The sequence below is a fragment of the Opisthorchis viverrini genome, assembly GCF_000715545.1.
Source record: "Opisthorchis viverrini unplaced genomic scaffold opera_v5_399, whole genome shotgun sequence".
NCBI lineage: Eukaryota > Metazoa > Platyhelminthes > Trematoda > Opisthorchiida > Opisthorchiidae > Opisthorchis > Opisthorchis viverrini.
This window is the reverse complement of record NW_008752058.1, coordinates 136,992-157,860: the sequence shown is the minus strand read 5'-3', so window position 1 is coordinate 157,860 and position 20,869 is coordinate 136,992. Positions and strand designations below refer to the sequence as shown.

At 45.9% G+C, this 20,869-nt stretch overlaps 1 protein-coding gene across 1 annotated transcript in view; it reads left to right on the top strand.

Moving 5' to 3' along the window:
* T265_10729 (hypothetical protein) overlaps nucleotides 1-14,230 on the top strand; it is a gene marked incomplete at both ends in the record, with an annotated part of 44,698 nt that extends 30,468 nt beyond the window's left edge. Inside the window, 7 exons of the mRNA XM_009177189.1 lie at nucleotides 3,299-3,585; nucleotides 5,578-5,660; nucleotides 9,198-9,286; nucleotides 9,766-9,834; nucleotides 13,115-13,224; nucleotides 13,692-13,766; nucleotides 13,875-14,230. Coding sequence (XP_009175453.1) covers nucleotides 3,299-3,585; nucleotides 5,578-5,660; nucleotides 9,198-9,286; nucleotides 9,766-9,834; nucleotides 13,115-13,224; nucleotides 13,692-13,766; nucleotides 13,875-14,000 — 839 coding nt within the window. The remainder of the gene's footprint in view (nucleotides 1-3,298; nucleotides 3,586-5,577; nucleotides 5,661-9,197; nucleotides 9,287-9,765; nucleotides 9,835-13,114; nucleotides 13,225-13,691; nucleotides 13,767-13,874) is intronic.
* Between the last annotated feature and the right edge of the window lie 6,639 nt (nucleotides 14,231-20,869).

Sequence of the window (20,869 nt, the reverse complement as noted above, 5' to 3'; positions counted from 1 at the left end):
TATATATATATATATATATATATATATATTCACTGGTGTTTCACCATCTAGAGAAATTTCACTTGATGCCGTGGGGGAGTATTAGGACAAAAGTCTTGACAGGCTATTTATCAAAGGATGCGGGTTGTGCTTTTCCTGGATTCCGTTCATTTCGAGTTGTACGAACTGATTCGGCACTGTCATTTGTTCTTAAAGCTTGAATGTCGATGTGAACAACGAGGTTGTTCAACCGGGTACGTATGTTTCATGCATCCCTTGTTTCGCGCAGCTCGCGGTGTTTTAACAGTTCACTCTCACCGATAAGTGCTTTGTTTCCACGGTAATCGATGATACAAAAAGGAGCGCGCGGGAAAACAGTTTGTTCGCGTTTCCGTACACCCATTTTCAGGAACTTTGGCCTTATTTGCATTCGTAATCTGATCACCATCATTACGAGTAAACAGGTAAAATCCAGTACGAACTATTTATCTTGTCAGAATTCTATCGATCGGATGCTAGTTTCTAGTTTGCTAGCAATTCGCGCGAATGAGATCTTGATTCTTGACATGCTTAGTTCATTAAATAAGAGAGGTATTCGGTGCTTAAACTGGCGTTGGGATGGTTATATCCACATGGTTATCCACGTGACTGGCTTCGTCAGCTGTCAGGTAGGATTCAGGTCAATGCATGCTTCGCAACCACTATCCAAATTCTGACGTCAAAGTGTCTTCATATTGTCACGGTTTGGCAGACGAACTATTTTGAATGAAGGGCGTGACGCGGGAAAAAGTGCACCAAATCCTTCAGGGTCAAGTTATTTTTCGAATCAAAATCGATGTAGTTCTCCTCTACTCTGGCTGTTGTATTCCTGCCAGTCACACGAATGACGGCCTTACACATTTCGCGTTCGATAATTCAATCTCCCAACCTTGTGACTATTTCACACATCTATCTCTGCTGCTCATACGCGGCTTTGTGTGGTCTGTTGGGAGTCTACCTTACACCCCCAATCCGGTAACATACCCCATCATACATAAATGTTCCTGGTCAAATCCTTCACAGCTGTTAGACGGAATCCCATATCGAAACCGTTTTGTCGCTCACAGTTAGGTGCTGCTACGGCCAAGACGTCTATCGCACACGCGATTGGTCAGAATATCAGGCCGCTTGCCGTCCCAGCACGAAGGCGAGCTCTGATTGGCCGAAAGTGTGGACCCAACAGCCAATCATGATTCAGTATCCGCCAAGCATAGACTGTCAATGTCAGATCCAGAACGCGTCGCAATTTCCACAATATTGTATACACCTGTTCGAGATCGCTGAGAAGTTAGGATGCGGATTTACTGACAGGAAGGTCCGTGGTTCTATGTCTCTCGACTTCCCCCCATGTAGGCTTGGGCAACCTGGAAGTATCCCTGCCCTCGTACTTCCTTCGGGTGGCATGGCAGCTAGGTACCGAAGGGGTGTTACAGCTGGACGATTATCTTACTTATTATCCTTTACATCTGTCCACTTTACATCCGACGCACTGTACATGTGTTCTTTACCTGCTTTTGGGTGTCCAATGCATGTTGTGCACCCTCGCTGGTTATTTTGACGGAGAGGCTAGCTTGAAATGTTCAGGTCGAGAACTTAGCTGAGGCACTACAACTACTCTTTCCATCTCTTATATCTTGCCCCACGAATATGTCTTCTCCAGGCAGAAGAACCTCTGGTCTACATAACCCAATCGTGAATCTCATCGACATATTTTATCAGTGATCATTTTAGACACTACCGGTGAAAGGAAGAAGGCTTTACTGCGGAATTATTCATTAGGAAATGCCAACTGACCGGTTACAGACCACTGGACAGGGAAGCAAAACTCTAATTTGCATCTTCTTTTCAAAAACTGGACATCCATTTTCTCCTGGACGCGTCTTCTTGAACTTTCCTGGAGATTCATTGACTCCAATCATTCCTCGCTCAAATCCAAGCGAAGTGACTCCACGAATTTCGCAACAGATCTCTCGTTTTCAGAAGAGAAAGCAAAGCGAAATTCCACGAACAACACATACTACTCGCGTGCCTCTCCATCAGTAGTATCACCGTTACACCAGTATGAACTAGTCTGCAAGGGCTCATCACCCTGCATGCGACCATTTCTACTAGGGTGTTCTTTGAAAAAATCCGTTGGATATCTCTCCGCAAATTCGCCGTTGACAGAAACTTCAGAAAACTCTTTGTTTGGTTTTCAAAACACTTCTCACTGCCTGTTAAACCGTTCGTTTCTCGCCTATATTTCACTAGTTGGTTGCATCCCCTGTTCCGACTACTCTGCTTTTTTAGTATTTCTTCCGTCTAAACACGCCAGTCATGACACATGTTGTAAACTGGGGATTGCTCCAAGGGTTAACGACCCGCCTGACTGGCACACGACAAATCCCATAAGAAGGCGCACACACAGAGAGACAAACTATTTCGCTTCCGATTCCTGGTGGTTTTCTTTCGCACCTGAACGAACCCACGTGTGCCAGTGTGCAAAGTCTCGTCGATGAATATGACAACAGCTGTTTCAGAACAGACAGCGTTAAATGAGAAATGGCGAGACCTTTTTAGCCGACCCAGGGAGCCGAGGACGAATACGCGATCTAGCTAGTTTGCTGACCTGTTTCTCCAACACCCCACTGCTCACATGTCTCTAGAATGGTGGTCTCCTTTGAAGAACTTGAGGTTGTGATCGTCTCCCCCGTTTGCCACGCATTCTTTGCTAGCGCGCTCACGCCTGAAGGCAAGTTGGGCAAATGGACATGTTTCACAGAATCCGATCGACAATTTTACCTTATCCAGGGGAGCAGATGGCTCAGGTAGTTAGATCGCGAATTTACTGACCGGAAGGTCCGTGGTTCGAACCCGACCTCTGTCACTCGACTTCCCCTGTCCAGGCCTGGGTGACCTGGCAGTATCCCATCCCTTGTGCTTCCTCCGGGTGGCATGGCAGCTGGGCACCGGAAGGGCAGCTGGACGATTATTATTATATTATTATTTATTACCTCCTCAACATAGCTGCCAGGTATTCGAATCTTTGGACTGATTAGTTGGTACTTGGAATGATTATTCTGGGCTTCAGTACAACTCGTAAGTCCAGTTGAGGCTTATTGGATAGCCATTAACGTGTAGGTGGCTTTTCGGGTTTTACCATCGATGATGGATCTATCAACTTTCTCCTGCGTAGCGAAAACCCGGACAAGTAGATTTTTTCGTCACTTTTTTTTCACAGGAGTCGTTTTCGAGACCAACGTTTTCCTTAAACCTTTTTCCATTTCTACCCTTACAATAGCTTCCCAGGGGATTCCTTCGGCCGATTCCCAGGCGCCAGTCAACAGATCAACGAACCCGAACCACACAAAAGCACAGTTCTTTGACGATGGTCCTGACACCAGTCCTCTGCCAACAGTTCAACAACTGGCGCGAGAATTCTCTGCCGCTATGGCTGCCTCAAACGCAGTCACAACCAACACACAGGGGACGGCTCTGTTGCCAGGCCGCCACATGATGAATGGTTCATCAACTCAGGGACAAAACCTTCGATCCATGGTCCATCCTGTAGCTGCTCCCGCTCTGGTAGTAAACGACTCTCAGAATCAGGCAAGTGGTCGAAACACGGACACTCACACTACTACGTGTTTCTTTTCAGCTACGAGCATGCGGTCGTGTGATTCTATTGATTGGATACAAAGTTTCTGATGGTCTTCTTGAATCCATTGCTAGCCGAACCAGTGGAGAAATTCTGGCTGGCTATACACGCCGATTAGCGTTAACAGCTTATACGGCTTTCCAACGACACGGTACCTCGAAATGTTGTCCCAGACTGTGGATTCACCACCCTGTTGTGTTTTTTGTGGTCCCAGCTGCCATTCAGATGTACGTCATTGTGTGAGGAGGTTGAGCTTACTTTCGTGAACAAGAGCACGGTTGTAGTTGCGTTATGCCTACGTAAACCAGGATTCACCTGCGACGCGCGTTCCATGTATACAGTGTATTAGTCCCGTAGTGTAAAGGTTTCGTATTGGACGGCTACGTGCTTTGAACTATACATCATTCTAGTGGTCTCCCGTTAAGTACCACTGTCTTGAAGCGGCTGCAGCCAAGCATAAGAGGTCAGTTAGTCCGGGAACCGGGCAGCTGCTACGTATTGTGGGCGATGGCGTTAATGCACGCATCACCGACTGCGTGATCGGGCGATTTCTCCCACTGCCATTATCCAGTCGTGATTTGAGCTCTCGGAGCCCTATCCATGGAGGCGAAAGTTGTGCTTTAATGTTTCGTTGCCATGTCATGCCCTCTTCACCGCTGGGTCACTGGGCGAGAAGAGCTTTTCCAGGCAGCCGGTTCCCTGGCAGGCGAAGGAGATACCCTAACTGGCGCGACCAATGAAGCGTGAGTAATTCATCTATCGTGCGAGAGTTCCTTCTTCCTAGGACCATCAGATGTACCTCAGCATTGTTAATCCGAGATTACCACCAGACCTGATCAATGCTTCGGAGACAACTAAAGTCAAACACTGACATCTTTCGCATGCTCCTTGTGCAGAGGTGACGGCCTTGATGCATAAAGTAGTATGGATTTTACTGCCATTGTGTAAACCCTTCGCTTGACAGACAAACTGGCGTCGGTGCCATAAATATCGGAGGTTAGCAAAAGCTGCCCTGGCCTTCTCGATGTGAGAAGTAATCTCATCTCCAGCCAGTCCACCGGAACTTATATAACTGCCCAGGTAAATAAATTTATTTACCACGTCGGTAGGCTCGTCTGCAAGCGTGATGTGTGGGTTCGATTGCACACAGTCTTGTAGCAGCACTTTACACTTTACAGGTGTGGAACGCATGCCAAACCATGCGGCACACGCTGATTGTCCTCGCATTTGACTTCAACTTCACCGGGCGAGCTGGCCCGAGATGGCGCGAATTTACTAACCGCAAGGTCAGTGGTTCGAATCCGATCTTTGCCTCTCGAATTTCCCTGTCTAGGCTTGGGCAACCTGGCAGTATCCCAGCCCCCGAGTGGCATGGCAGTTGTGCACCGGAAGGGTGCTACAGCTGGACGATTTATTTTTTTTTCAACCTCATCAAGAAGCAGTAATTGGGGAACAGATGGCATGAAATGTGGAAGACCTTAAACCATATGCAAGGACGATAAATGTGACAACTCGGGGGAGGGGCATGACCTTACTGAGTGATTGATTAGATCACAAACCAGAATTACAAACATCGATCGCTGACTGACTGTGGAACGGTTTGTGGGATGTCTGTGTTCTTGTCGAATGATCTTATTCTCCACGTATCAATCGATCATGTACTATGTGTTTTAGGAAATCTCAGAAGTGAAGTAAAGCACGGTGGATTTGGGGAGTAGGCCCGACGCTGAATCGCCGCAGAAGGAACGCCGTAAACTAATTATCCGTTTTTCCGCTTTCGTTTCCTCTAAACTAGGCGTCATACAATTCACACTTCATTCTTTCTCTCCTACGTGCTCTCCTTAGTTTGATTTCCCACTTTCTCCAGTCCCAGTTCAAAGTAACTGATGACAAGGTTTTTTCATGTCTTTGAAACATTACAGAATTTCGGTGGTATCGGCGTCTCCTTTGGTCGTTGCTCTCCCACACATCGATCGAATGACCCACGACGGCAGCAGATGCCAAAGTGAGTTTACTCTTCATTCATTATCGTGTGCGGTAGTTCATTTTCAATGGGAACACCCACTGTCCGATGCGGCCTTCTCTTATGTGGAGTTATCTCTCATGGGGATTCGCTGGTACATGGAGTTCAACATTTAGTTTCAAATGAATAGATTGGAATGCATGTTTTGTACAATGGTTTGCGCATACTTCAGTCGGGATGATGTTCCAGATGTTAGAGTGTTTGTAGTTCTCAGTTGGGTGAAGAATGCCGTAAACCAGAGGTCCGGATGCCAGCCGTCCCTAATGACCGAACATCCCATCATTTGGACGGATGTGTCACGTGCCGGACACGGACCAAACGACGGCACGCCCTGATTGGTCAGACTGCCAGCCAATCCGGATCGAGCATCTTTGACTCAACTCTTCATGCCCCCTCATGGAGACTCTAGCACGACCTTGTGGAACACTCTGTGATTACCCTATATATAGAGTTGTAATAATTTCCGATTGTCTCCATAAAGGGATGTGTAGAGCTATCGTGCCTTTTGATAAAGCATAGTGGGCGGAGCAGGAAGCCAAGGGACTGATAAAGATTTGCACTACTATTCAGCAAGACACAGCAACTACCCTAATTTGCAAGTGAGTGAGTGCTTCACTCCACACTCGTCCAGTGTGATGTTCAAGAACTTACTATTATTCGGAAACTAGAGCTTACCGGGCGAGTTCCAAAACAACGAAGCAGATAGTGAATGGGCTATATAAGTAGTGTTGGATAGACGTAATACACTATCCTTAAGGTTGCTGACATCTCTTCGACAACCCACGACCGGTTTGACCATTCTCGGGGCTCACTAGTTAGGCGCAGTCACTGTGTTTCTGTCAGCCATATGTTCTACTTGAACATCAAAGAGATTCAGCTGGGTTCCTGGTGGGTCTCCCGTGTAAACCGAATCGATATGCAGATGAATGTATTGGTGTTGTTCTTCTTGAGTTTTGAGCGGCTACCAAAGTGCTCAGGTCTTTTTTTGTCCACTCATTTGTGAGAGCCCCCTCCACTAAAGTACAGTGCTTCATTCGATTGAACAGTGGCGAAATCCTTCTAAAAATCTCTGGCGAGTGGGTGCTATTTATTATCCTGTCTTTTTTAATCACTGGCGAAAAATTGCGGTTGGGACAGACACCTTCCAGCGGAAAGGAAAAATGTTGCTCCACACTCACTCACCATTAAACCTTTAACCCATAGTTGAGCGCAAAACATCTCACGTGTTTTGAATTTAGACGAAGCACTCGACTAAGCTCACAAGCGCGTCCTCTCTTTCGAACGACGTGACTTTGCATTTCCGCAACCTGACGGTTCTCAGTATTCGCACAATGGATTGGGATTTTCGACAGCTGTGGCGTGCTCCTGATGAATTAGACCAGGCGGGTAACTGAGTTAAGGGTTCCAGTCCACACTTTTGAGCCTTATTTAGACATCCCGGGGTCTCAGCGATGCTGAGAAATTATTTCACCAGACTTTTCCGCCAGAGTTATGATCGCTTCAGTGGACAGTGAAATTTGGTGAGCTGTAAAAATGTGTGCGCAGATTAGGACGGTGTTTGGTTTGAGCACAAAATGCAACATTTTGGTGCAAACTGTTTGCAACTGAGAGCATTGTGCGGCTAATGGGCACCGTTTTCGTACCCAAACGTCTGTTCCTTCATGCCTTTTCCGCACTTCACGGGTCCCCAATTTCCACAGACCTAAAGGACGGGTACCATGTGAAAGAGCTGCTACACTCTCTAACATGCCACATACTGTGGTGAAGCCTGGCGCAAGCCGTGATCCCATCCAAATGCCACATTGTACTTACTGTCCCTTGGAATGCTAGAATGGATTCATGCATCATCGATAAGCACAAGCGGCGCATTGGATCTGCGTAAAGAAACAGGACTAAATTAAATAAACTACGCGGCCGTCGCGTAGGCAGAAACATTTACGCTGCGGACGCACACAACAAATTGATTTAAGGTCACGGCATCCAATCGAAGTCCACCTTGGTGAAGTCTGGTTTGGCCTGGATTGTGTTGACGTCAGCCGTAGCCCGGTACACGTGACCCCTAAGATCCGGTGAGATGCCTTTTTGACACCACCGGTGACGTAAGTTAACAACCGCGATTCCAGCTTTTGAAATTTTTACACTGACTTCATCAGACACATTTCCTGTCTGAACAGGAACACACTGCTCTTGACACACCTTTAATTACTCCGTGACGCCTAGACCCATATAGGATGAGATCATTCTTGTTCCATCTCTGTTCGAAAGGTCACGCGGTAATTTGGAACGAGGCGTGCACTAGTCAAATCGTGGACGACCTCCAAACTGACCGAATTACAAGAACTGTAAACATGTGAAGGTCATCCATGAAATTATGCTCCCATCCTACAGCTGATTGATGAGGTTACCATCTGTTGCCTTTCCGTAAACTATTGACCTGCCATTCGCTGAATTTGTCAGATGCTATAGATGAATCGGACCATTGTACGCATACAACAATGCATTTAGTGATTCCCCCCATGTGTTCCCAATGCGTTATGTAAAAACTGTGGTATCGGACGTGAGGAGTCGAGTTACCTGGAACTTAGACGGAGGCAGTTACTCAAATAGTACGTAGTTCGAAAGTAATTGGTAGATTTTTATGACGGAATATACTACTCACAAGGTTTCTGTAACTGGCGGTCCCCGACTGGTTCTACCCCTGTACGCACTCATCAGCCAGGCGCAGTCTCCGGGTTGGGTTCTGCTTGAACATCAAATTGTCTGCGATTGGCGAACTACATACGTTTGCAAGTTGATGTTAACGCTAGACTCAGTAAAATCCCGCTTGAGTCAGTTAATTTGCCAATTTCGCCAGTGGCGTATAATGTGATGTTCACGTAGATTCCAAGGTTAATGAAAACTCGAAGATCGCGCCCATCTGATGAAACCCAAGAAGGACGAAACCGGTCGAAAAGAGTTGAGCAACTTTATGAGTAGTGTGTTCGGTTGGCAGGATATCTGAATATCGTACCAATCGAAACATGAGGTAGCCTTTGTGCGGCGCATCCAGATAATCGATTCAGTCCGGCTCCGTTCAGTTGAAACATCCTTTCGGTGTTCAGCTGCCACACCTTACGAATGCATCATAAGGACTGAGATACCAGGTTGTCCAACTCTACACATGACGAGATGCGGGGTTGGGTTCGAACCAGGGATCTTTCGGTCAGCAGGCTGAACCATTGAGCTCTCTCGTTCGGGTGAAGGGAATGGGAACGAGGGAATGAAACTAAATAGGAAGGAACGACACCAAAGGTCCGCCTGATACACGGTCCGGGTGACTGAATTCCCATTTTCTAATGATGATATGCCCTATGGAAGATTACCGCGCGTTGTTTCTTTCAGATATCGCAAGTTGTAACGACCAGTACAGTATCATGGCGTCCGTTGTTGACCGGTGAAGATCAGATCCTCTTCTGTGCTCGTTGGCAGCTGTCCTGATATGTTTTTTTATTTCTTTCCTTCCCTTCTTCTCGGTCTTAGATCCTCGCGTTCGGCTGACCTACCGGAATCACAGTTATCCTCCCACACTGGTACTCGCGTGTTGTCCACGAGTCAATCTGGAGAGCAAGGTAACCATTCGTCCATTCTACCATCAAGTTTCTCAGTTGATGGTCTGCTGTTGATGTTATTTGTATGGTGTGTGAGGGGGGGGGGCTGACGGTATCCCTTCGTGACTGAACTCCAATAGATGTTTTCTAGTGTTGTGCCCTTTGGAAATATCTCTTGTTCAACGCATCCTGATGTGTTTACTATTCATTCGAGTCTCGTACCCCCAACGGGGTCACCTCCCTCTGGGCTAACTAAAAGCGTTCCTTATTAGACGTAGCCTAGTTTGTGTTCCCTCCGAAGGCCAAAAACCCTTCCTTCTCACTGTGTTCATTCTTGAGAGGTTACTGTAGAATTCACAGGTTGGCCAGTAAATTCAATGGGTCGCACAGATTCGTAGAAATATTCTTTTGTTGCCTTGCAGCCCAGGTCTACATAATTTGCTGTTTCGGCAACCAGCGTATTCGCCCTAATTAACTATGGATCGCCGCTTTGTTTACAGCTTTTCGACCGATTCAATGTCTTCGATTGGACCCGACAACCTTGGATACATTGCTGCGATACAATATAGGTTAGTTTGCCTACTTGCTTGGTTCCCTTCTTGACTTGCTATCTGTCTCTGTAGTCACCTAAAACCGCACTGCTGAGGCATGTTTTCTTGTTATTTACCGAAGTAAAAGGAAGGTTTTGTGAGGGGACTTTTGTTTCGCTCAATTTTTTTCATTCCCGTTCAGTCACTGCGGCTTGACACGTAGCTGGGAGCTAACTCAACCGCCTGTCTGTCGCGTCCAGTTACTGGGTCTCATTAAGTTAGAACCAAACATGCTTTTGGGATTGCTTTGTTCGTCCATCCTGTTTCACAATTACGCAATTACATATGGCAGTCGGAGGCGTTCATGATCAGTTTGCTAACGCAAATAAAACGCCGCGCCCAGCGCGAGATCAGTCGACGTTAACTTTCCCCTTTCAATGCCAGTTGATCACAGCGCTGATAGGTCATTTGTAGTCGAGTGTTCGGCTACCAACCGGAGGTCCTCAAATTCGGATCTCTCCAGAAATCCGTGAGATGCACACAGCTCATGGTCGTCAGCATGGACAAAACGTCATTGCATTAGTTCTCGGCCTTCTAGTATAGATCAACTTCACTGATATAATTAAATCCCTCCAGGTGCTGTTCATTGCCGTCTCCTTGGATGAGGAACCAGAGGTGGCTAACATCAATGGTTAGAGACATTGTCAGACATGGCCCAGTTGCGCGATCAATGGCGCTTGTGCATCCAATCTATTGCTTTCTATGCATATCTCCCCTCCCAATCCCTCCAATGAAGAGCCCACTTGCAACCATATTGTTGTGTCTTGCTGGACGGTCCCTTGGCTTCGTGCTCTGCCCACTATGGTATATCAAAAGGCACGGTAGCTCTTTACAGCCCTTTATGGAGACGAGGGAAAATTATTACAACCGTGTTTATAGGGCATTGACAGCATGTTCCACAAGATCGTGCTAGAATCTCCGTGAGGGGGCGAGAAGCGTCGAGTCAAAAAACGAGGCAAAAACGGTAAACGTGCGAAAATCAAGATAATAACCGCAAGGAAACAATCCAACCACTGGAGTTTGGCTTATAAACTAAAATAAACCGGGCATAACGAAATCGTTGAACAGCGGAATCGATTTTCTTCCATTGGTCATCGATAATCTACCGTGGTAGATGGTGCATCGGACTCTCCGTACCACTGCGATCCTAACTGATGTTGTTCGCAAAGGAATGCTGGGGACCTCGCTTGCATCGAACCCCTAAGTGTCCCGTAAGCACACGAGCGTTGGCCAGATTAAACCCAAGAGATCAACTCAATTGCTGCATTCAATCCACTTTTATTCTAATAGTACTCTCCGACATGAATACTCACGTTTCTGTGATGATGGTGGTGATCGATCGATGCATTTGTATCCGTGGCACTATTGATGCAGCTGGCGATCATTTTAGCTGTGCTAAAGGTTTGGTTTTCCGGTTCACAGTCTCTCCTTTTCTTCATTACTCTCTCGCTTCACTCTGATGTTTTGTCGTATGAGGTCATGATGGTCTCAATACGGGTGTGGCTGGGTTGTTACCATGGCGACAGTTTATGATGAATGTGACGCCTTCGCCCTTCTTGAGACTCATCAGATAGGCGCAGTCCCCGAGCTTCCGTCAACCTTATGTTCTACTTGAAACCGAATTGCACGAACTTAGCGAATATACACTCATTTGCAAACTAATTTGTTTTTTTTTCGAGAGACTCACCTGGAACTCAGTTGAATCTCTCGTTTGTGATGTGTCTAGGCAACTGAATGTGCTACACCAGGCCGCCTCATGTTTCAGTTGGTACGATATTTGATGTATCGCGATAAAGTATATATGTAATGCATTACTCTTAAGGTTGCTGAAAGTTGCTGGTGGTTGATCAGATGGCAGTTGATCTGTTCGCCGAGCTTGGCAATTGGCTTGCAAACGTTTCGTCTCCAGTCGAGGAGAAATCGTCAGTGCGCAGTTGAATGGGTGCTTCCTTCGTGCCTAGCTCGTTTACGTAGTCTTTTGTAGAGTATCTAATATCCTGTCGTGTGATTGGCTAGTTGATGTATGCCTTCTGTTGCATCATGGCAGGACCGACGTTAATTTTGTTTTGCTGCGTTGTGGTCTGTATGCCTCTTATTCCATTGGTTTGTTGGATGGCTTCGGGTCTGTTTGCGGGTGGTCCGTTCCCAGTTTGTGTTTCGTTGTGGTCTTCCTTCCTTGAGTCTGCTTGGTTGTGACGGCGTCTTCTATTTTTTAGTAGCTTCGTTGCTTCAGCCTGATTGTTTTTTCTTCTTTGTCCGCCTCTGCGTTGCTGAAAGTTCTTCGACCGCCCACAACCTGATGAGCCCCAAGAACAACGAAACCGGTCATGAACTATCGAAGAATTTTCAGCAACCCTATGAGTAGTGCATTACGAGTATACATGCATCTCGATATCTCGAAAATCATAGCAACTGAAACATGAGGCGGCCTGGTGCCGCACATTCAGTCGCATGGAAACATCACAAACGAGAGATTCAGCTTAGTTCCAGGTGAGTCTCTCGCAAAACCAAATTTGCTTGCAAATGAGTATATTTCGCTAAGTGCGACGCCTTTTTTAACTGGAACTGAAGGTTTACGCTCCGCGGACGTGTGTGTGTGTGTGTGTGTGTGTGTGTGTCTGTATAGACCAAGTTTCCCGCCGACGCTCCGCACACAGTCCAAACTGGATGTAACCGTCACATGTTTTTTTCGACAAGTGCATACACCACTAGTATGCGTATACTTCAAAGAATTGACCGCGAACAGCCACCTCGTAACGTTTAGCCACGGACACGTTCTTCTGTTTGCGTCCGACAATTTCAATGAACTCTACCCCGTGATGGTGGTTTTTCAAAGCAAATGATTGCTATCAACACCGTTGGTTCGACTCGCTGTCTCAGTTGATCACTTTTCCGCGCATGCGCGGAATTCGAACAGCGACGTACACCACGACGTACTACACCACGAATTACCTTTCTTCACTCTACTAGAATCGCAGCGTCTCAAATAGATGTGTGATAGACTCCGCTTACGGGACTTACCATGAAGCGTCTTGTGAGTATGTGATCGAATGCTCTTTCTCCCCCGGAACGGGTTTCAAGTTGAAACATTCGGAACCAATAGAAGTATTTTGCTGGACTTTCTTCTACTCGAGTGCGACTGGCATCTCTGATCAGACGGTGGAACTAGCGATAACACGTACACAGCCATTTAAAAATTGTTCTGCCTCAATTATACCGTTGGTTGACCGGTGCCTGTGTCTACTCTGATTCATTCCAGTCGATGCCAATCAAATTCCAGGCTATCAACCGATCTGTGTTGGAAATCTACCAGACTGGAAACTACAGAAGCTTGAACGCAAGAATCGAGAGGCAGCCGATGCGTACGCGGTAAGACAATCTCCGGTCTCTTTCGCTAATCAATACCACAATGTTCGGCTGCGTGATCAGTTTAGTCGTAATTCGAGCGATCTGCTCCGCCCCGTTCACATATTGTTGGAATCGTTTTTCCTGAGTCCGGTTTCGGTGGGACTTTTGTGCCCAAATGCAGTAAATAGGATGTTTTTTGCGCAAACAAATGCACCCCAGTTTTTGCAAGCTCGCTCCGACTGCATCGCAGTCTGACAAATTTTAATCAGTTCACTTCTGAGTTTTTTTTCGGGGATCTTAACCTCATCGTTTTAGAAAATGACATCTGAACGGTAGTCGTTAGCACCGCACATCCGATGCAGATGTAACTTGAAAGTAGCTCGACCCTGTGGGGTACCCCAATGTACTCGGGGGGTTACCAGGTTTTGTGACGGACTCAAGTCGATATACTTTATACGAAGCTCAGTCATCTACCACATCCGTTTCAGATGGAACTGCAAAAGTGGGGTCAGATACCTCAATGGAAACGCGAAATCATTGAAAAACGACAATTTGGGAAACCGGTACGTTCCGTCAGTCGATTTCTCCTTCTGCCACAAATTTTATTGTTCTGTATTCAATTTCCATTTAATCTTGGTTTTTCCCCTCCAACTTCCTCCTTTCTGACGTAGGACGCTGGACTTGGTTCGCCTTGTTGTGATATCCGACCGGAGCAACACGCATCTTTGATTTCTGCCGAGCTCACCGCCAAACTTCAGCGCCGTCTGGAGAAAGTTGACTCTGTTCCTACGTCGTAGCTGTTGGCGCATGTGTTCCTTGTTAGCATGCCCTTCTGGACGTCCTCCTTAACTTGTCCTGCTCACCAATATATTTTGATCTGCGTCATTCTCTTCTCTTCTCAAGTTGCTCCTTTCTTTTTGTACAGTGGGTTTCTTACACTCTTCATTTCCTACTTAGAACTGTTGCTCATTTTTCTACGTTTTTAGGTGATCGATTTTCTTTGTATTGTTCTCCCAATGGACTCTTGTATGTCCCTATTCGCTATCTTTTATACTGAAGGGAATTCTGGCTAACCAAGCGCCATTTAACCACGTGAAACGTAGACGAAAATTGTTGTGGCTCACTGAACGGTCGTGCAACTCCGCGTCGGTCCTTGTCTTCTGCTCCGCCCACTATGTTGTACCAAAAGGCACGGTAACATCAGACAGGAAGATTATTATGACTGTTCCACAAGGCCGTGCTAGCATCTCCATGAGGGGGCGAGAAGCGTCGAGCTAAAGATGCCCGATCCAGATTGGCTGGTATCTGACCAATCAGGGGGCGCCCTCGTTTTGTCCGTAGCCCGCACGTGCCACATTTGTCCAATTAACGTGCTTTCCGGTTTTTAGGTGCGGCTGGCCTCCGGACAAAGAGAGGACTGAGGTCTGAAGTGTTCCCCCTAATAGGGACCACCCAGCCCCCTCTATTTTACTTGACTTAGTCTGACGGACTGCTTCTCCGAAGCAAGCTGATGTTTTCGGGCTCCGAAGTATTTTCTCAGTATCTGAGCCAGTTTTTAGTGGTAACTTGTCTTCTCACATGGTTATACCCACCTGGATCTTTCGAACGAAAACCCTTGCTCATTCATTAGATTATTTGGTACCTTTAGTTTTCGTAGTTCTCCACAGCTGCTTTACTGATCGTTATGATTGCCCGGAGTGACTCATTAGGATGTTTTTTCCCTTCAGCTGATATCTTTGCATCTTGCGAGTAAGGACGACAGCAAAACTGATAGTGAGCTATCAGAGTTTTTAGCCGTGTCATAGGGAACTATTTGCGTCTTGCATCTGAAAGAGTCGAGTGCCCATCTTCTCTCAATACAGCAAAGTGGTGGTTATTTCCGACAACACTTTCATAGGGAGCGTTAACATCCCTGTGTTCTGATTGGCTCCCTCGATTCGACCAATCGGAGCAGTCACCGCTGAGTCCACCTTCACCAATAGCTTTCGTCGCTTGCCCTGCCACACAAATTCATGGGACTGTATGTCTGATGCCTCCACCAATCAGAAACCACCATACCTTCAATGTAGCAAGTCAGGGTAACTTGAGAGTCCAGACGTGCTGTCCCACCGTGCTTTGACAGGTGATTTGCGTTCCCTAAAGCACAATGGTCTCGGCAGAGGACAGAAACTGTCGATATTTTGTTGTCCGTTGTCGAAGGCTCACATGTTTTGTTTGTCACCCGAATGAAAATTTTGCGGGACCGGGACAAAAATGCCCGTATTCTGGGAAAGTGCATTTTTCTCATGGTTCGTCTGTGTATTGGTGGATTCCTCCAGTATCATCTCTACTGGTCCCCGTAGGCATTGTACTCACTGCCGTGTTTTCGACACAGCGTTTGAGGCTGGGCGGGCCTTTCGATTACGAAGGGATCCTCGTATGAATTCTGTGCCTTTGCGCCACCCATACTTGTCAGGATCATGGTGTACCACAAATTAGACGTTTGCTTGACCTCGGTAAAATGAACTGCGCGGGGCACCATCTCCTCAATGTGATCTGATCAGGCGCAAGTTTCGAACAGCCTAAATTTTTCCGATGGCACGTGAGAAGCTCAAACCTAGTGTATGCGTTCTTTTGTTAGCCTCCTCAAGACTAACAACCGATTGAAATCTGACCTGGAATGCAGTCATTGAAATACAAAATGTTCCTTTTCCTATAATATTTGAAATGGGAATATATATCACTATCAGGAAGTTCAGCTTCCTGAAAGTAGCCACTGAATGCCCGAAATCTACTGAGACTCTCAGCTCCGCTAGATGTTGACCAGACAGACAACGCCCCCTCAATATGCAGCACTTCGCAGCCTCGTACCAAATCCAGTGTGCGTGCGTTAGCATTGGACCAAGTTCAGACAGTATCCTTCCAATAGATAGCTTGAGAACGTTGTACTTTTGTACCCACACGCACTCGCTTGTTCGGGATATAGCTGTTGCGTTCCCTTCCGTGAGTCTTTTTTTCGGCAGTTAGAAACTGGAGCGGATCAGCAGCAGATACATTGGATTGGCGAATCAGCAGACACAACAATCACCCATATATTCGTCAACTACCCGTTTGGTTTTCATGGTAAACTCGCCTAAATTCCAGCCGAACCTCTTGTTTATGTTATTCTTCAACTGAATGTGCTGCGAAAGGGCCACCCCATGTTCAGTTGGTAAACTCGCCTAAATTCCAGCCGAACCTCTTGTTTATGTTATTCTTCAACTGAATGTGCTGCGAAAGGGCCACCCCATGTTTCAGTTGGTCGGATTTTCAAAACATCGCAGCCTGTTTTCATGATGGAAACTAATCAAAAGGTTTCTGTCGAAGAGCTTCTAGCAATCTTATGAGTAGTTTCCTTCATGGGATAAAATCACCAGTATATTGTCTGGTAGCGCTACCTTTCCTCTGCTTATTCTATCCAAACCAATCGTTCCGTTCAGAACGAGAACAAATGTTGGGGAAATCGACCACACTCCGTATGAGCATTCTGATTTGCGAAAGTTTATCACGATAAAAAAGTGGGCAGACTGAATATAATTTGAGGACTGTTGAGACAGTTCTCTCGTCTGTGCCGGTAAGCTTGATCCACCAGCGACTGAACCCTGCCAAACTACAAATGGCGACAGGATCAGGTTAAGAGTTCAAGACACGTGAAGATTATGGTGCAGAAATGAAAGCGAAATGATGACATCGTCGCTCTCGGTTCGATGACTCAACACCGTGAAGTTTGCAATACTTTGCGGTACCCAGACAGAATTCCTCAGTCTATCGGTCCTATGGTGAAAGGAAGAAGGCCTTAACTGTGGAGCTGTTTATTAGAGAAACGCCAAGTAAACACTTAAAGACTATTGGACAGGGGAGCAAAACCCTCGTACGCATCTTGTTTACAAAACTGAATATCCATCTTCTCCTTGAACGCGTCTTCCTGAACTTTCCCGGATAATCATTGACTGTTACTCAAATGCAATCAAATGCTACAGAGCGACTCCACAAATTCCGTGAGAGACCTCAATTTTCCAGAAACGGGAAGCGGACCTTCGAGAAGAAGCTACTCGCATGCCTCATCAGTAGTATCCACCGTTACAATGGTAGTGGCCTCTTCCTATAAATCAGTCGAGTTTATGCCAAATCAATCCGTATATTCGTTCGTGACATAACATCTGATTCAGAATTGCTTGATTGACTTTGATTTCTGGAATTTATGGCTGGACCCTGACTAATCTGATGATTCGCCTTGATTAATTAATTTGGTAGGATGACAGTCCAGCTTAATGGGTACCTATTATTCCAGAAGATGTTCGGACACCTGGCCAGTTCCCGGGTGATAAATAGGGCACGTCAGTGGCGCCAGTGGCAGCGCTGACGTGGGTGGCCGATGTAATGGATGGAAAGCCACATCCAGTATATCTTTTTCAATCAAAAATGACTGAGGTTTTGTGTGAAGAAATAGTGTTCTCTGGAATCAATGAAAACCGATATCGATAGATGCATGAAAGTACTTCCATTTCTATAGATGAGTCCGAAACAGGTTGGGTTTTTCAGAAGAATCACTTTAGTTTGTCGGTAATCCATTAGTAAACTTCCACCTAGATACCTCAAATGATCACATAGGGCAATTCCACCCTGGGTTTAGGCGTGTCGTACGTCGAGTTGAGCAAATCCAGACTGAGTTTCCAGCTGATGATCAAATCTGATGAGGTACGCACGAAGACGCTCGATCACTGTGATTGAGCTTGTTTATTCAAAGTACCATCCAGTTTCCACTATGACAGGGCCGAATCTGCGTGGCTTTTCAAAGTCGTAGAAGAGCGGGAATACTGGTCAACACATAAGAGGAAAATCGATACATAATTTTGGCTGGACAGAGAAGAGTTTGGGGATAGAATCTCGCACGACATGATCGTATCCAGTGATTTGGTAAACCTGTTTGTCCCCATGATGATAACGTTCATCCTAACCAGACGGCAGACTAACGCGACAAATTTTATTCCCTCCCTCCAATCAAAATGCACCATTCAAGTTCAGTTAACCCTCTTAAGACGAACACCGGTAATCGATACTACAGGCTGTATACTTGTGGTGATAATGTCGGAAAACTAGTCATACTAATGAAAAGATAACAGGAATTGATAACGGTGCAGCTGCGTGACACACATATGGTACACAGCTGCCATGCCAACATAGGAAACTACGGGGACAAAGACTAGACAGAGCCAAACGGAATATCAGATTTGGGTCCGAACCACCAAGTTTCTGGTCAGTAGCGTTTCGTCCCTCAACCACTGAGCTATCTGAAACTCAATGGAGGGAGAGCGGATTATCGAAAACCATTCTACAAGAGCATGTACATTTTTACGCTCTTGTGACACCTGACCTTGTAGTCTTATGATCAGAATTCAGATAGGGACATGTTCTGATACATGTCTGTAATCTCCTCAGTAGGTCTTTTTTCGACTGTAAAAGTGTACGCATTACTGGGTAAGTGGATAAGCTTATCTGAACCGAGTCGTTTTTTTGTCCAACGACATCTACCTTGCAAGCACACACCTCCGTTTTATTGGGATTTCCCCAGCTCGATCTATCGAACTCCTCATAGGTATGTACTAGAAGTATCGCATGTCATGCCATCCTTTATCAGTCCTGGCTTTATGCGATTCATGTCCTAGTGTAACGGTGATACTACTGATGAGGGAGGTATGCGAGTAAATTCTTGTAAATTCGCTTTGCGTCTCTTGAAAAGGGAGATCTATTGCGGAATTTGTGGAGTCGCTTTGTAGCACTTGCTTGAATATCCAGGAAAGTGCAGGAAGACGCGTTCAAGAGAAGATGGATATTCAGTTTTTGTAAATAAGATGCATATGAGAGTTTTGCTTCCCTGTCCAATAGTCTGTAACTGGTCAGTTGGCATTTCTTAATAAATAACTCCGCACCGAAGGCTTTCTTCCTTTCACTAGGATGTATTTTCCAGTCAGGTTAGACATCTTGATGGCTGTAAGGAGGTCAACGCCAAAAGACCATGTGTTTCAATGAGTATGGAACACTGTAAATAGACATTCATCCATTTTTGCATATCACTTTGGTATTTGAAGTTTTCAGCAACCGTGTGAGTAGTGTGTTACGTCTAGACAGCCATCCACTCTTGCTGGCACTGCTCCCGGGGTCTCGTCTATGTCAGACCCCGGAGCTACGAAGCAGAAGATATCATTAGTGCGCGAGCACATACTAAACCACCTTCTATTCACCAAGAAGAATAATCTTGTGGTTGAAATCAGTCCTCCTGAACTTCGCCGACTGTTAGTTGGGGTGACAGCACACCGTTCTCTTGACGAGCACATACTAAACCACCTTCTATTCACGAAGAAGAATAGTCTTGTGGTTGAAATCAATCCTCCTGAATTTCGCCGACTGTTAGTTGGGGTGACAGGACACCGTTCTCTTGTGACTAGAAAACTGACTTTGGCCCAAGAAGCTTGCTTTGCGTCGGTGGAGGTTGCTAACACGGACTCTGCTTGGGGTTCAAAACGGTACAATGTTAATGGGGCGGATTCCTCGTAACTCCGCTGTTTCGTCCATAAATTGAACTACAGACTCTAAAAGCTGTTGTGCTAAGTATTCTAATCAACTCTCTTCATTCGTGATCGTCCAGCTGGTTAGTGCGTGGTCATGGGGGATTTTACAGAGCAGTGCCGGTGATGTCCACCACAAATCTGAGCCCAACTGACGTGAACTTTTCCATTAAGTTCCAACCAACTGTGGAAGTGACCAACTTCGGTGATGGAGTGACATTCACAGTTTTAATTCACACAGCCAGTGGAATGACAGCGAACTTGTACGCGAAAAAACACCCGCAGTGGTGAAAAATTTATTTGACTTTCATTCGATCAATGGTTAGCTGTAACTAATTAGTTTTACCGCCGCCATGTTTAGAACTTAGAAGTGATGATCCGTTCGCTAGTTACCTTAATCGACCTTGATAAATATACAAACACACATATATACACACATACTAACATATATACATAAATATATGCATAAATATACTATCGGTTCGTACATTGCCATGAACGATTTCATGTGGCTTTAATCTGATCAACCAACCATGCTCTCATTTGCACACCAACTTGTTTTTGAAGGGAATCTCGCGTTTATCGTGGTCCGGTTCGAAGCGATTTCAGCAACCTAACGAGTAGTGTGTTACCTGTGGACAGTTAGGTTGACCGGCTCCTTTCAAATGTTTTTCAATAACGAAAAGGGAATGCGAAATGGACCAAGAAGTTGAGGTTGCCAGAAGAATGCTTGAGTGCTACGGATGAAAACATTGAGATGTGCGCTGACATCTCGCTTTCTAAACTCTTACAAGACTTGGTCGCTTTGAGCGTTGGGAGCAGCTTGTAGCCAGTAACCTTTAAACGACAAAATAACATCTAAGAGGAGCTTAGGCAAGTCTACACATGGGCAGTGGTTAAATGCTCAAGAGTTTTCTTCGTGAAGTCCTTGAGGCGATTACTAGGAGGCATTATGACCAAGTTAAACTTTAAACTCTTGTGGAAACTTACCAGCGATACCATTGAAAGGAAGAGGGCCTTCGCTGTGGAGATGTCTATTAGAGAAACACCAACTGAACAGTTAAAGACCACTGGGCATGGGA